The sequence below is a fragment of the Anopheles gambiae genome, chromosome 2 (assembly GCF_943734735.2).
Source record: "Anopheles gambiae chromosome 2, idAnoGambNW_F1_1, whole genome shotgun sequence".
In the NCBI taxonomy this organism is placed as follows: domain Eukaryota; kingdom Metazoa; phylum Arthropoda; class Insecta; order Diptera; family Culicidae; genus Anopheles; species Anopheles gambiae.
This window is the reverse complement of record NC_064601.1, coordinates 14,376,695-14,391,631: the sequence shown is the minus strand read 5'-3', so window position 1 is coordinate 14,391,631 and position 14,937 is coordinate 14,376,695. Positions and strand designations below refer to the sequence as shown.

The following is a 14,937-nucleotide window of genomic DNA, read 5'->3' as shown; positions in this document are numbered from 1 at the left end:
AAAACTCGTGATATAAAACTAATATAACTCTTTATTTACTCTCGTAATGATCATCCAAATCAAAGCCTAACAGTTAATAAAACCCTTCCTTGGAAACTGGACATTGTTGTCTTTGTCTGACTACGCCTTTAATAGTTACTCTACACATGCACATCCACACAAACACACACACGCCCTTCTTATGCGTCCGTTCCGACGGACGGTGGTGTGCTTTTCTCAACCAACCGATTCCTGATGGATCGTTGCTTGCGGATCGTCGCCAAACCGGCCCGCTTGCTTTCGTCTTCCACCGTAAGGTCCAGCTTTTTCGCCACCCCGTTAACGGTCGCGGTACGCTTTGCCTTGCCACTGCCCGCCGCACCCGGCGTGGCAGCTCGTTTCGCTACCTTTGGCGTTGCCACGGTGAGCGAGTAGACGATCGTACGGTAATGCTGTACCTTAAAGTTCTTACCGAACGTGACGCCCTCCGTCTTGGAGCGCAGAAAGTCGAGCCGCTTCTCGTCGAGCTGGAACACTTCCTGCTCCTCGGGGAAGTACCGTAGCTCCGGATCGCTCCCTCCGCCCACCTGCACACTCTCCCCCGTCGGTTCCGCCTTCGGGATTGGGGAAGAAATGGTCGGCCCGGGCGATTTACGCGTCCCGTCGCACACAAACTCCAGCTCAATGCCCTGATCCTCCATACAGCGGCCGCCGAATGCTTTGCTTTCGCTGATGTACTTTTTCGCCATCGCTAGCGCCTGCTCGCGACATTTCTGCTCCTGGCGCTGCATCTGCTTGCGCACTTTCATCAGCCGACGCGCTTCGGAAAAGTTGGAAGCAAATTTGGGCTTTCGGATCCTGCCCTCCGTCGACTGCCATTGCCGCTTGAGTGATTCGAGCGTTGCATCGTTCGTATGTGTTTCGCCGTTAAGCAGTCGTTCGATTTTGTCGTCCTCCATGCTCGTCAGCATCTGATCGATTACGACTGGCTGCACGGGGAGCACGATCGATTCCGGCTTGCTGTACGATTTGAGCGTTTCAGGGCTCTTCTCCGAATCGTCGCCCGACTGGATGCCGGAGGAGGATGAATCCATGGGCGCTCCTTCACCGGTCGGTGTGACGGAGCCGCAAAGTCGGTCCCGCTCCTTGCTTAGCATCAGTGGGTCGATCCCATCTGTAGGCTCTTTTGCGGGGGATTTTTCCTTCTCGGGTGCATTCTCACTGGATTCCTGTGCGGAGGGATTTGGCTTCTCTGCTGTACCGTTCGCCGATGGTGCTGCTGACCCGCCCGAATCGTGCTTATCGTTACCATCCTCCGAATCACGATCGCTCGATCGACGGTTCGGTTCATGCTTGCGATGCTCTTGGTAGTGATCGTCGTCGTCTTTGTCGGATTTTGGACTTTTATCCTTCCGTTCGGTATTTTCCTGTACTTTTTCCTCCTTTGTTTCTTCCATTGCTTTCTCTTCCGACTTTTGTTCATCACTCGCAGCTTCGGGTTCCGGTTCGGGTGGAACCTGTTCATCTTTCTTATCATCTGCCGGAGTTGCAGTAACATTTTTACCACCGTCATCGCTCTTCACGCTGCAGCTGCTGGCGTCGGTAAGTCCTTTCATCTTCGACGGACTATCCTGAACCGAGGCGGGAGCATCTTTGGACTGGGAATCTTTCGTATTGTCGTCACTGAACGAGTCTTCGCAAATTTTAAGCGAATGTTCCGACTGCGACGTTTCCTCGTCCTGCAGCGCGAGGTTCGGCTCTTCGGAGTCTTTGGGTTTGGTTGGTGTTTCTGTTGGTGTTTCGGTAGGCGTAGCCGTCGGGGTACTGCTGTCTTCTGCAAATATGTAGTTTCGTAATGTCATTAGTTTATTCCACAAATAATAAGCTGCCCACTTACCTTCTGGATCCGGCTCGCGATTACCTTCGGCGTTGCTTTCCTCACCCAAGGTCATTGCTGACGGACGCTCAGTGCCAACGAAATCGTACTCATCCTTCTTGAAATCGAACGTAATCTTCTTACCCGCTTCTTTTCCCTCGTGTTCGCTTTCGTTCGAGCTGGAAAGCTTGTCGGTGGAGCTGCTGAACAGCGTTGGCATTTGCGCTTCCTCGGTAATGTCCAGCCGTTCGTTCTCCTCTGGCGGTTGAGCTTCCTCGCTGGAGGATGCGGCCGTCGCCGTTAGCAGCTGACTGTTGCTGGACACCTGCGACAGCTGCGAGTCATTTGTGGGCGCCACTTCCTGGCTGAACTCGGAATCTTTCGTCGTTGGCGTTTCCTGCTCTTCGCTCGGAGGCACACTGGTGGATTGCTTGGCGGACCCGGCGTCGACCATCGGATTATGTTCGGGCTTATCGTCGCTCTCTACCGACTCCTGCGACGTTAGCCCGCTGATAACGGACGAGTTGGAATCGTTCGTATCTTCCTTCGGTTTGCTGGGCGATCGCATTTCGAGCGGTTCGAAGGCGGGCGATTCGAAATCATCCTGCTCCTTCGACTCGTCCAGCGCATCGTCCTCCTCGTCGATGTCCATATTCTCGACCCCATGCTCTTCCGGCTCTTCCGGCGGTGGTGGTTGAGGCGGCAGTGGTGGTGGAGATGGTGTGAGACTTCCTTCGGACTTTTTATCCGAGTCCGGGCTCACCGCTTCCAGGTCTTCCAGCAGCGATTCTGGCCTTGCCGCTGCCTGCTCATTCCCGTTGACGGATGATTTGGGCTTCTCGATGCCGAGATAGTTGTACACAATCTCTTCCACCTTTGGCTGGAAAATGGTAGCTATTTTGGGGTTCACTACCTGATCCACTATTCGCTCCACACCGGTGTCCAAAAAGCCCGATCTGCAATCAGTAATCAGTGAAAGTGAAATTAGCACCCCTCGTATGACCCCCTCCGACCGCATTCCAATCACATACTCGATGATGTTTTTACGCAGCTGCTCTCGGAGCTGGTTTTTGTACCGGATGTTGTCGGACCATTCCTGCTGCCCGAGAAACTTGTTCACCGTCCCTTCCACGCGCTGCCGCAGGTTCTGATAGGCGGGCTTCGTGTCCACGTCGGCCAAACACTCTTTCCGGAACTGATCGAAAAGACCTTGAGACTTGAGCTCATGCACCATGGCATCGATGAAATGCGGATCATCGATCATGATGGCGGCTGTTACACACGGGGACGGGTGCGTAAAGCTTAACTGCAAAGAATGGGGAAATGGAGAATATATTTTTATTACAATTTACTACGGACAATCAGCAATTAAATGTTTTCAATGAACACGATGCTCATTGCCACGGGGACAAGGCCACTATTGCGCACTATGCATACCAAAAACGAGGGGTTGATTTTGGGGTTAATTCCTTTTCAACCCACAAACTGTAGCATTATATTATCTTACCTAGAATGAAGAATTTATATTTTACACATCAAACACAAAATTATCGTCCCGAACTCACTCAAAACAAATGGCTTTTGCAGAAAAATACGAAACTTTTCACATAAACAAACCAACGCCGACGGGTTCGCCAGTTGACAGCCGTTTGACAGTTGAAATCGACCCCGCACAAGATGCATAGAAAAGCGGTGTCTTCTTTCGACCATGCGCGTGCGCACCTTGTTGTTTTGGTCAGTTTTGTGATTTTGCCGGCAAGCGGTTGTTTACGTTTGCCCTAACTACCAGCAAATGCCTGCAAACATGGACAAAATGCAGCAAAATGGCACGGAAAGTGAAGCGATCACGGAATACTACGATCCGGTAGCGATTCTGCTGAGCAGCGTCAATTACGATACGGAAAATCTTACCGACGTGCTACGGTAAGTGTTTGTAGGCTGCTTTTCCTTCGCAATGGTCGTCGGCCACGAGGAACGATGCTGTTGTAACCCAATCTTACCTCTTTGTAGACAATGCGGCGTCAAGTACAACCAGCTCAGTGGTTTGGTGGAGGAAGATTTGCGCCTCATGGGCATGAGCAACAGCAAGGCGATTGAGGAAATATTATCGGAGCTATCGACGCTATCGAATCAAACGAGACTGTACGACAGGTGAGCGAAACCGTCTTCATGCTACTTTTAGAATGATTTTTTAAAGTAACCCATGCCTTTTCTACTGTAGCGTACTGCGGAACGAATTCAACCCCAACGAATACGCACATACAGTGTTTAAGAACAGCTCCGAGCACGTGGAAGCGATACGTTGCATGATTGAGCTGGTAAAGCTGAAAACGCAAACGAATTTCCCGCAAAACGTGCTGCTGGATGATCGCTTTTACGCGTCGGAGTTTTCCTTGCAGGCGGTCGATAAGATTGCCGCGAAGCTGACCGATATTCAGTCGGTGCTGAACGAGCAAGCCGAGTGTGATAATGCACCCTCTCAATTAAGCACAAGGAAATTAGGAATTACACTACTCCTAGTCTCGAGTGCCGTACTGTTAGCGGTCCTGTACCGTAAAGCTAGAGCATTAATTTAGAAGAAATTTATCAGGTAAGCTTGCCGCGACGTTATGTTGAACTCAAAGTGAACGCCAAGCGTTTTGTACAAAAGTGAAATGTGAAATTATTGATCAATATTGATCGGAATGAATTTTTATTAAACCTTACCGCATCTATATTATGTTCACTGTAATATAAGTTCCATAAGTACTGCGTTTTGAGAAATTCCCCCCACTTACATAAAGATCGGCTTATCGATAAACTGCACGTACGGATGCTGGATGTGCTGCTGGTACTCGATCATGACGATCTGGTTGTTTCCCTTCTTAAGAATGTGTCTCGGCACGTAGAGCGTAATCTGGGGTCCAGCCAATGGCCAGTAGCGGCCCAGGTTGAAGCCATTGATAAACACCAACCCCTTGCCCCACACACTCGGGTACAGGTAGGTGTCGTAGATGGTGTCGCTGGTGATCGTGAACGTGCCGTAGTACACCTGTGCTCCCGCCCCATCCAGATCTTCCTGCTCGGTGGGCTGTTGGGTTAAGAAGTTCTCCAGATAGCGATAGCTGTCCAGCGGGAACGAGGTGATGGTCCAGTTGTACAGTGGTTTCGCATCCACTGTCACTGTCCCGAGGATGCCCTTGAAGTCGTTCGGGATGTTATAGTTAATGCGTCCCTGGCTCTCCACCAGCAGCTGCAGTTGCGTCCCAAGTCCAACGCTCAGCGGAATCGTGTTCGTGTTGGTTTCGCGGGACAATATTCCGGCAAAAGTCTGATGGTGGGATAAAAAGTGGTCGTTATTTTGGTTGTCTATAAAACCTGCTGTCTATAAATTACTTACCCCGTCGATATGCACATAAGCCCGATCGTGAAGATTTTCCACCTTGAGCGTGTAAGGATCACGATTGTACCCCGCGGGCAGCTGTGTTTCGTACAGCACAAACCCGGAATGCTGATTGAGCGCTTCGAAGGACACCGGCGTTACGGACGTAACTATTTTCTGTGCGAGCATCGTTCGACCGTGCTTCGACAGCATCGACCCACGCCGTTCCAGCCACACCGTTTCGAGCGTCATTTTGGGCAGCTTACCGGTGCCGGTACGCCCGGATCACCGAAATACTGTACAAGCGAAGGGAATGCAAACAATCGGTTACGATAGAGACATGGAGAGACAAAAAAACACAAATGCTCCCTTACCTCAACGAGGACCTTCCGGATGGCAAAATACTTTGGCGTCGGATCGCCCGCCTCATCCAACGGTGCGTCGTAATCGTAGGACGTTATGTCCGCACTATACTTACCCGGCCCGACATCGTTCGCACCGGCAGTGAAACCGAAGTTGGTGCCACCGAAGAACATGTAAAAGTTTACGTTCGCTTTCTGGTTGAGCATCAGCTTGAGCGTGTTAACGACCATGCCCGCATCGACACGGGCCGTCGGTTCCATCCAGTGCGTTAGCCAGCCGGGATAGTACTCCGCGTTGACCAGCGGTCCCTTCGGCAAATACTTGCGCAGCTGCTGCCAGAACGCGTTCGGATTGTTAGCTGCAGGAAGGGGAACACAAGTGGTAAAAAGGGAATGCGCGAAGCAGCAAACGATCTATTACTAATGCCAAAGTCCAGCGTGGGTAGAATGCCGGGGATAGAACCGCACTTTAGAAGCTCCGGCCCATCGTTCGTAAACAGCACCGCTTTATCCTGCACGAAATGGACTGAAAATGGGAAGTAAAACATGGGACAAAAATGAATCTAACGTTACATGAGTGTGAATAAGAAGCCATATGCCTTACCGGTTAAATTCTTGAGGAACTGCATGTACTGCCCATCGCAGGCCTTGAATGAACCATACTCATTCTCAATCGAAACCATAATCACTGGACCACCATTGCCGTACAGATAGCGGACGAGACGGGGCATCAGCTGATTGTACCAATTTTGCACCTCTCTTAAGTAGTCTTTAAATAAAGTATTTTAATTTGAATAAACAATTTATAATCTAAAGATCACTCTGAAGCTACCTGTATCGTACGTGCGCAGCTTGATGGAAGGATACTTTGTCAGCAGCCAGTGGGGGAAACCGCCCATATCCCGCTCGGCACAGATGTACGGACCGGGGCGTAGGATCACGAACAGATTCTCGCTCTGTGCTATCTCTATGAACTCCTCCAAATTGGCGATACCCTCCCACTGGTACTGGCCCGGCATCGGCTCGTGCAGTGACCATTCGATGTAGCTAGGCGTACATTACATTACACACACATTTACTCCCTTCGTTAGTCACTCGCATCCCAAAACCAGACGGATCCCCCCCTCCCCCGCTCCCCGTACTTACGTCATGACCGTGTTCAGTCCGGCCGCCCGCATCGAGCGCAAAATGTGGCGCCACGATTCTGGCAGCGCGCGGAAGTAGTGAAACGAGCCGGAGATAAACTGGAACGGTTGCCCATCTTTGGTGAAGGTATCGTTTTGGAAGTCGATATCAAACTTTCGCTAAACACAGGGGCGGTGGAAAAGGAATCACGCTTAAGATTGCGCTCGCCTGTTGTTTAGCAACGCTAGGCCTACTTACGGATGGTTGTTGGGCGGCCGCCTCAATCGTAGCAGCCCAGCCACTAAGGCACAGCGCTAGCAGCGGTAGCACTCGATAAGCAATCATCTTCGAACTGATGAATAAAAAAAAAAAAACACTTGAAAATCTCCGAACGTGAAGTGGTGCTTGAAGTGGGCGAACAGAGAAAAACACACCACGGGATGATCCGTTGGACCCGCGGGCACGCTCACGACTGTTCTTTGCAGGCACGGCCAGGCACGGCTCACGCCGGGGTTGGGCTGACGACGAATTGGCAGTGTGCGATCGCGACGAGAACAGGCCGAGATGATGCCCCAAAGGAGGAAACCGGTTGTGGCTATTTTTTTAATAAGTGTCTTGCTTGTTGTAGTGGTACTCCCCAAGTCCACCCACATCAAACAACAAACGGGAACGGATTTCAGCACGTTTGAGGTAGGAAGATGACCCGCTCGCAGTACGATCGACACATGATCGTGACGGGAAACTTCGTTGTTTTTTTTTTCACTTCAAAACTAAACAATTATTGTTACAGCACAGAGCTACGGCTTAATAAAGACTTGTCTTTTATTACAAAACGCTCAACATCAACCCCCTGTACTGCTCACGATCGCTCACACTGGGCACAAGAACACAGAACCGCTCCGTTGCAGGTGCACGCCGCTACTAAGCGACATTCGATACGTACCGGGTCTAAACAACGAACCCCTGCCAACGGGCGCCATCGAACGCACGGGGGGGCTTCTTATCGCCATCCCGCCGGCGTTGGCTAATCAGACCAGCCCCCCGAAGCCTTTGTTCGTGTGTCTTTTTCGAGCGCCACCTTACCTCCCGCAACGCAGCGTGGCCGGGGCAGAAAGGGGAAAATTTTATATTTAAAAGTTTGTGATCGATCAAATCAACTGCTGTTACAGCTGTTAGAACAATTACCATATATACCCATCGAAATCACAAGAGAGGACACCCTGTTTGGCATACATTCTGGGCCCGTTTTGTGTGTGTTATGTCTTACGAACACGTCCAGTGGCGTTAGTGTTGTCTCGCGCGCGGATTGTTCTTGTGGAATTTGTTTGAGGAACAACACGCGACACGTGTTTTGTTGGCGGAAGATCGCTTTATATTTTTTTACATTGTATGTCAACAAAAGAGTGGGTTTGTTTGGGTCGTTGGTGTGTACGATAAACCTACTTACTTACACACCCGGCTACTTAAGAGGCGGCTCTATGGCTTAAGTGGGAGACGCGTTTTGTAACAGTGCTGCGCTACAATTCCGTATCGAAACCAGGTCGATCGACCTGGAAAAGCGCACAGACGATAAGATAGAACCACGATTGCAGCACACGATTGCAGCACGATAACAAACGCGCTCAGTTAAACGAAGGAGTTGCCGAGAACTTGAGCGGCGGTATCGAGTCACCAAACTCCTTCTGATACTCGATCACCGCCAGGTAGTTGTTCTTTTGCGTTAGCAAATGCTTCGAAAGGTACAGCGTAACCTGTGGCCCCACCGTGGGCCAGTAGCGACCGAGCAGGAACCCGTTGACGAACACGATGCCCTTGCCCCATCCGGTCGGATCGAGATAGGTGTCCGCCAGCTGTCCCTCGATGTCGAATATCGCATAGTACAGGGACATTGGCGTGCCGGCTGTCTGTGACGCCCTGCGGACACGGTGGTGATGCTTCCGGTGGTGCCTAATCGCGTGGACCATGGGCTTAAAGTCGCTCAGCGGCAGCCCGTACATCGTCCAGTTGTACAGCTGCCGGGTGTTGACGAACACGCTCCCGAGGATGCCTTTACCATCGTTCGCAATGCCAAAGTTGATACGGCCCTGGTTCTCGACGGCGATGCGCAGCGTCTGGCCAGCGTCCAGGGCGAGCGGCAGCGTGTTGATTTGGTTTTCGCGCGATAGTACACCGACGAACTGGTCGCCCACGAACACGTACCCCCGATCGTGCACACCTTCGACGATCAGCTTACGTGGGTCCGTCCTGATGTCGTCCGGCAGGAGCGTCTCGTACAGCACGAGCCCGGACACTTGATTCAGTGCCTCGAACGACAGGGGCAGTCGGGAGGTGACCGTTTGCGCGGCGAGCCGTTCCAGCAGGGATGGGTCGAGAAGACTGCCCAGACGGGTCATGTTCAGTGGTGGGAGTTGCACTTTGTTAGCTGCAAAACGAGACAAAGCTGTGAGCTACACGTGTCACTGTCTTTGGGTCACTTCCTGGAAAGACCTACTCGGTTTCGGCACGGGCAGATCGGGCTTGGGGAAGTACTTCAAGATTGTGTCTCGCAGGGCGAAATACTTGGGCGTTGGATCGCCGGACTCATCGAGCGGTGCATCGTAGTCGTACGAGGTAAGATCGGCTGCGTATCCTCCTTCGCCCATGTTGTTGGCACCAGCCGTAAACCCGTAGTTGGTCCCGCCGAAGAACATGTAGATGTTTACGTTGACTTTGTTCCGGAGCATAAAGTCCAGACTGTCCACGACCGGTTTGGTGTCCGTGCGGGCCATATGCGGCTCCTGCCAGTGCGTCAACCAGCCGGGATAGTACTCCGCGTTTACCAACGGGCCCTTGGGTTGCGTTTTTCTCAGCGTGCTCCAAAATCCATTAATTTCATCCTCTGCGAATAGTGCGAAGCGGGGCTCAGTTTTAGCGTGCCTGATTGAGCATTCGCAGACATTCCAGCCTACCTGTTCCGGGTCCAAAGTCGAGCGAGCTTAGAACGTGCTCGATTGCGCCGCATCCCTCCAGCCCGGGCCCATTGTTGGTGAAGAGGACCGCATTGCCCATCACGTATCGCTCTACGGGAGACAGAGATTGGACGAAAGGTCAAATTATTAGGAGTGAGCTAGAGCAGGTGAGAGGAAGCCTTGGTGACATTTTACCCGTCTCGTCACGCAACCAGTTGAGGTACTTGTGATCGCACGCATAGAACGAGCCGTACTCGTTCTCGACCTGTACCATTATGATGGGACCACCCTGTCCGACGAGGAACCGCTGGACGCGAGACAGCAGCTGAGCGTACCAGGTGCGTACCTCCCGCAGATACCCTGGGTAGATACAAAAAAAGAGAAAGATTAGCAGCAAATGAACCAAAGCACAAGGGCCAGCCATTTGTTGAGCATTCCTACTAAGGTCGTTCGTGCGGAGCAGTATATCGGGATATTTGTGCAGCAACCAGGACGGGAAGCCACCCATATCGCGCTCGGCACAAATGTACGGTCCCGGGCGCAGTATAACGTACAGGCCGGCGCTATCGGCCAGCTCGAGGAAGTGCTCGATGTCCGCCATTCCCTGCCAGTTGTACACATCCTCCTTTGGGTTGTGCAGGGACCATTCGACGTACCTGTGGGAGAGAAAGTAGAAGAAAAAAGAAGTTGAATGACCGCGCCTGGTAGTATGGCTCCATATGCAACGTGTGCTTATCAGTTTCTCCACTGCAGGGCTACAATAAAAACAAAGTGCTTATCTTGCCCACAAGTATCATCTACTTCACAGACGCCCCCTCCATTAAACCTATTATGCTGTCATCGAACAAACCCCCTGGTGGAAAGCTCGCTATCCCCATGGAGTAACAGTGAGATCTTGATCACTTTGCATTGTTGTTTATACACTCACGTCGTAATTGCATTCAGGCCGGCGGCGCGCATCGACCGCAAGATGGATGGCCAACTCTCGGGCAGGGCGCGAAAGTAGTGGAACGAGCCGGCCACGTACTGGAAGGGTTTACCGTCCATCACGAAGGTGTCGTTATCGTAGTCGATGCTAAACAGTCGCTGTAGAGGTGAAACAGTAAACAGCATCCGTTCGATTAGGCCCCAAAGTGTTGGGTGGATGGCAATGGGAAAGGAGCGATTGACCTTACCATATCGACCGACCGGGGAGAAGCAAGCAGGCACACCAAAGCGAACAGAGTGCACACCACGGTAGCCATGTTGTTGGTGCAGTTGGTTTTCCACAGAGCACATTTCCTGCGGGCACGCACCGATCAACTGAGCTGCGGGTTTGGCGTCCACCGCACACATTGCGCCCAGAGGGAGTGTCCCGTTGCTTGGGTTGGAACTCGCATGTAGATAAGCGTGAGACGCAAACCGACCATTGCCAGAGAGCAAGCAAACGTACACTGTTGTCCCCGAGGGGCGTATTTGGGGTGGGGAGAGAACGCGTAATGGCATTCTACGCATAACTGTGACGGATGAGGAGAGGAACCCGGGTTGGTCGTGCGTTCTTGAGGAGGCAATTATTCAATTGGGTATGGTACTGCTGTTCGCCGGCAGTAAAAGCCAGTGAAGGCAAAGGTCAGGGTGGATGTATTTTGGCATGTTTGTGAGAGACCATGGACGACCAGGAGAGAGCATGGATGAGTCAGACTGGACTGGGGGGTACGTGAGTAACTGGAGAGAAAAGTTGTAGTTGGTGTAGTGAGAGCTGATTGTGATATGAACGATAAGGTTTGCCCAAGAAGCCGTTGGAGCTAAGCAGATTAAAAACTATGCTTCAGAAAGAATTTTATCTCGTGTGATATCATCGTGTGATATCATTCTTGTGGCATGATCATACGTCATAAGCGATCGCAACATTAACTAATCATAGCTGAGCAGCAGTGTCTGTTTCTGATTCTAAATAAAAGATGGAATGTCTTTATTCACCCTTCTGGTGGCTCTTTTCGATCACCAATCGAGTAACGATCGCGTTTCCACGGGTTAGGCTTCGTCCAGAATAGCCTTCGCAGAGAAATGCAGCATACGATCGGCGGGCACTTTCTGCTGTTCGACCACCACGATAGTGTTGCCGGTCGGTTTGAGCAGCTCCTTGGGCAGGTAGGTCGTAACCTGCGGTCCAACAACTGGCCAGTAGCGTCCCAGATTGAAACCGTTGATAAAGATGAAACCCTGCGGAGAAGCGAAGCGAATATCGCTCATTAAGGACCCTATTTATCGGGAGGGAACTGATCGACACCGTACCTTGCCCCATCCGTCCATGTTGATGTAGGTATCGTGAATCTCGGACGCCGGAACGTCAAACACCGCCTTCAGCACAACCGGCCCATGCACGGCCATTCCGCGACCATTCACACCGGAACCACCGGAACCGGTATTGATGAACTGTTCCACCTTGCTGTAGTCATCGAACGAATAGCCGGTGATCTTCCACTGCTCCAGCTCCTTGGTGTACGGTTCGGCAAACGTTTGAATAGTGACGTTGCCCAAAATACCCTGCAATAGGAGTCACATAAGAAGGGTTCGGAAGCAGAACAGTTGAACAGCTCTCATAATTCCGTCATACCTTGTAGTCATCGAGGATATCGAAGTTGATGCGCCCTTGGTTCTCCACGAGAATGGAAAGCTCCGAGCCGTAGCCGGCGGTGAGGGGAAGCGAATCGATGGCGTTCTCCCTAGCCAACGTACCGGCTAGGAACTGAAATGTGGTAGCGAAGAAGAGCCAATTGATAATTACAACACTTATCAGGATTATGCCGGCATCGAGTCGTATCTGTACGCTACCTGGTCCAAGTACACCTGCGCCCTATCGTGCAGACCGTTGATAGTGAGCATATTGGGGTCACGTGTCAGCTTCGGCAGGGTCGTCTCGTACAGCACGAAGCCCGAGTTCTGGTTCAGCGCTTCGAAGGTAAGCAGCCCGCCCTCCTTGTTGGCGGCCTCTACACCGAGCATTGCCCGGCCACGCTCCGAAAGAATCGTATCAACCATGGTCAGTTCGATAGCTTCCAGCGTCATCTTCGGCGCCGGATCCGGAATCGGCATCACTGCCAGCGGAATGTACTGAAAAAGGAATCACAAATGATATGATATGTTAGCCTTTTTCTATCCCTAACACCCTCCCACTGCGCTTACCTCTCCAATGATGTCCCGGAAGATGGTGTACTTCATCGTTGGATCGCCCGCCTCGTCCATGGGCGCATCGTAATCGTAGGACGTAATGTCCGCCATATACTTGCCCAGTCCCCAATCGTTAGCACCCGCCCAGAACCCAAAGTTAGTGCCACCGAAGTACATGTAGAAGTCGACGTTCCAACCGTCCCGCAGCATCTTGCGCAGCGTGGCCGCCAACGGTTGGGCCGGTCGGCGCTGGTTCGATTCCTGCCAGTGCGTTAGCCACCCGGTGTAGAACTCGGTGTTGACCAGCGGACCCTTCGGCTGGTACGAGCGCACCTTGGCCGCGTGCGTATCGACCTCCTCCTCCGTCATCAGCCCAAAGTCGGTCGTAATGAACACGCCATCGATCTGGCCGCAACCGATCTCGTCGTCGTACGGCCGGTCGACCGTGAACAGCACCGCCTTGTCCTGCACGTACCGCTCCGTCTGCTGCTTCAGGAAGTTCAGGTACGGCTTGTCGCACTTGCCGAACGCACCGTACTCGTTCTCGATCTGCACCATGATGATGGGCCCACCGTTACCGTACATGTACGGTTCCATGCGGCTCATCAGCTCGCCGTACCACTTGCGCACCTCCTCCAGGTAGTTGGCGTCGCTGGTGCGCACCGCAATGCCCGGGTACTTGTTGAACAGCCAGTACGGTAGACCACCCTGATGGGAGATGAAATCGCGGAAATTGAAACGTTACAAACTTCCACCCGCTTCAGTGTTGTGGGTTGAGCTGTGGGTGCTTACATTGTCAATCTCGGCACAGATGTACGGGCCCGGGCGAAGGATCACGTAAAGATCCTCCTCGATCGCCGCCTCGATGATGTCGGTAACGTTCGCGATACCCTCCCAGTTGTACACGCCGTCGCGCGGGTTGTGCAGTGACCACTGGACGTACAGGTCGACCGCATTCAGCCCGCCGGCACGCAGCGTGCGCAGCTTCGTGCGCCACGTTTCGGGCAGGGCGCGGAAGTAATGGAACGATCCAGCCACGTACCGGAAGTCCTTACCGTCCATCACGAACGTGTCCCGCTCATAGTCGATTTTAAACGATCGCTCCGCCTTTGGTGGAAGAAGCATGAAACGAAGATAGTGAGAATCAATCGAAAACCTTCCGTCGGGGTGAAGCGGCAAAGGCAATGTGTTGATCGGATGATATTCACTGCACATATCATCACGCGTTACCTTCACCGAGCCAGCGAAGGCCAGGCACAGCGCCAGAACGGTGGCGCTACGAAGCCACATGATTTGCAACAGACACACACTTTTGCCAAACACAAACACAACTCCTTCCCCCCTATATTCCTAGGTTAACTTTGTGCGAGACCGTGGCGGCGTGTGGTGCACCGGTCGGCAGTCAGCGAAAAACTGATCATGCGTTGTTGTACGGCAGCGTTCATTACAAAATCTCGCGACTACCTTTTATGTATCACAGCGGCGGCGGAGCAGGAGGAGGAGGGGTTGGTTTATCATCAATCGCCAACCCCAACACCAATACGGTTTGATGGCGTTATTTTTTTTTTAATTTCGTCGCCGAGCTGGCATTAAGGTAGTGCGGTATCGCCGTCGAAGCGTGCCAACACTATCACAAGGACGAGTGAATCCTTGTGCTAATTCGATACTGGACATGTTTCAGTAGAAACATGTGTAAACAAACTCATTTAAATATTAATTTCAATCGAACACGTTGCCCTTCTTGTCCTGTGATTTGTGATCAGTCTTCTCACTCACATGATGCCCTTAGCTAGCGTGTGGCGGAAACGGACTTGTGATAAGACAATTATCGAGAAGCTCCCAGTCTATCTGGCGATGGTTCTTCTCGCTTGTTGGGTCTGCTTGATAAGATTGTACCGCCTAATTATTAGCCAGCCTGTTCGGTGACCAGTGTTTGGTCGCGATGGGAATAATGGGAAAATCTTACTTCGTCCCCACCGTCGTCGTCACTCTGCAGCCCGAACACGAGCCCCAACGTTAGCGCCAGCACCACCACCAGCACGACACCGCAGATACCGAGCAGCTTCGTTCGACGGATCATCCTCACTATTACTCGCCGTTGTGCATCCGTTCCCACAGGTAATGCGGACAAGACTG

At 52.1% G+C, this 14,937-nt stretch overlaps 4 protein-coding genes across 5 annotated transcripts; 1 reads left to right on the top strand and 3 right to left on the bottom strand.

Moving 5' to 3' along the window:
• Positions 1–13: 13 nt before the first annotated feature.
• Positions 14–3,513, bottom strand: LOC1281054 (cell surface glycoprotein 1). 2 transcript variants are annotated; one of them, XM_320988.5, is made up of 4 exons: positions 3,363–3,513; positions 2,887–3,161; positions 1,877–2,811; positions 14–1,813 (listed from the first exon to the last, which is right to left on the bottom strand). In XM_320988.5, the coding sequence occupies exons 2-4, from the start codon at positions 3,117–3,119 to the stop codon at positions 180–182; spliced, it is 2,802 nt and encodes a 933-aa protein (XP_320988.5). In that variant the 5' UTR covers positions 3,120–3,161; positions 3,363–3,513; the 3' UTR covers positions 14–179. The 2 variants fall into 2 exon arrangements, with proteins under 2 accessions (XP_320988.5, XP_061506120.1); XM_061650136.1 differs by having other exon boundaries at positions 14–2,811; positions 3,363–3,506.
• Positions 3,514–3,549: 36 nt separating this feature from the next.
• Positions 3,550–4,586, top strand: LOC133392072 (uncharacterized). The gene is made up of 3 exons (XM_061650133.1): positions 3,550–3,778; positions 3,866–4,006; positions 4,077–4,586. Exons 1-3 carry the CDS (start codon positions 3,648–3,650, stop codon positions 4,429–4,431), a joined length of 627 nt encoding a protein of 208 aa, XP_061506117.1. The 5' UTR covers positions 3,550–3,647; the 3' UTR covers positions 4,432–4,586.
• On the bottom strand, positions 4,513–7,681 carry LOC4576940 (beta-galactosidase). The gene is given in 10 exon segments (XM_061650132.1): positions 4,513–5,165; positions 5,235–5,482; positions 5,485–5,512; positions 5,591–5,937; positions 6,000–6,104; positions 6,183–6,347; positions 6,411–6,625; positions 6,725–6,882; positions 6,962–7,055; positions 7,138–7,681. Coding segments are annotated over 9 exon segments (1,890 nt in total). The 5' UTR covers positions 7,049–7,055; positions 7,138–7,681; the 3' UTR covers positions 4,513–4,628.
• A 644-nt stretch (positions 7,682–8,325) lies between these two features.
• Positions 8,326–14,936, bottom strand: LOC1281056 (uncharacterized). The gene is made up of 14 exons (XM_550752.4): positions 14,768–14,936; positions 13,594–13,908; positions 12,817–13,509; positions 12,466–12,744; positions 12,248–12,379; positions 11,926–12,177; positions 11,668–11,853; positions 10,827–10,949; positions 10,580–10,737; positions 10,093–10,307; positions 9,847–10,011; positions 9,652–9,762; positions 9,195–9,581; positions 8,326–9,125 (listed from the first exon to the last, which is right to left on the bottom strand). The coding sequence occupies exons 1-14, from the start codon at positions 14,879–14,881 to the stop codon at positions 8,326–8,328; spliced, it is 3,930 nt and encodes a 1,309-aa protein (XP_550752.4). The 5' UTR covers positions 14,882–14,936.
• Position 14,937: the final 1 nt, after the last annotated feature.

Bases quoted from the DNA above. Each gene is read 5' to 3' on its own strand.
- LOC1281054 (XM_061650136.1), bottom strand. From the start codon at position 3,119: ATGATCGATGATCCGCATTTCATCGATGCCATGGTGCATGAGCTCAAG. The intron at 2,812-2,886 runs GTATGTGATTGG...TACTGATTGCAG, and splicing joins CTGCGTAAAAACATCATCGA to ATCGGGCTTTTTGGACACCG.
- LOC133392072 (XM_061650133.1), top strand. From the start codon at position 3,648: ATGCCTGCAAACATGGACAAAATGCAGCAAAATGGCACGGAAAGTGAA. The intron at 3,779-3,865 runs GTAAGTGTTTGT...ACCTCTTTGTAG, and splicing joins AATCTTACCGACGTGCTACG to ACAATGCGGCGTCAAGTACA. The intron at 4,007-4,076 runs GTGAGCGAAACC...TTTCTACTGTAG, and splicing joins CAAACGAGACTGTACGACAG to CGTACTGCGGAACGAATTCA.
- LOC1281056 (XM_550752.4), bottom strand. From the start codon at position 14,881: ATGATCCGTCGAACGAAGCTGCTCGGTATCTGCGGTGTCGTGCTGGTG. The intron at 12,380-12,465 runs GTAGCGTACAGA...ACCACATTTCAG, and splicing joins CGCAGGTGTACTTGGACCAG to TTCCTAGCCGGTACGTTGGC. The intron at 10,950-11,667 runs TAACCCGTGGAA...CAGCTCAGTTGA, and splicing joins AGGCTATTCTGGACGAAGCC to TCGGTGCGTGCCCGCAGGAA.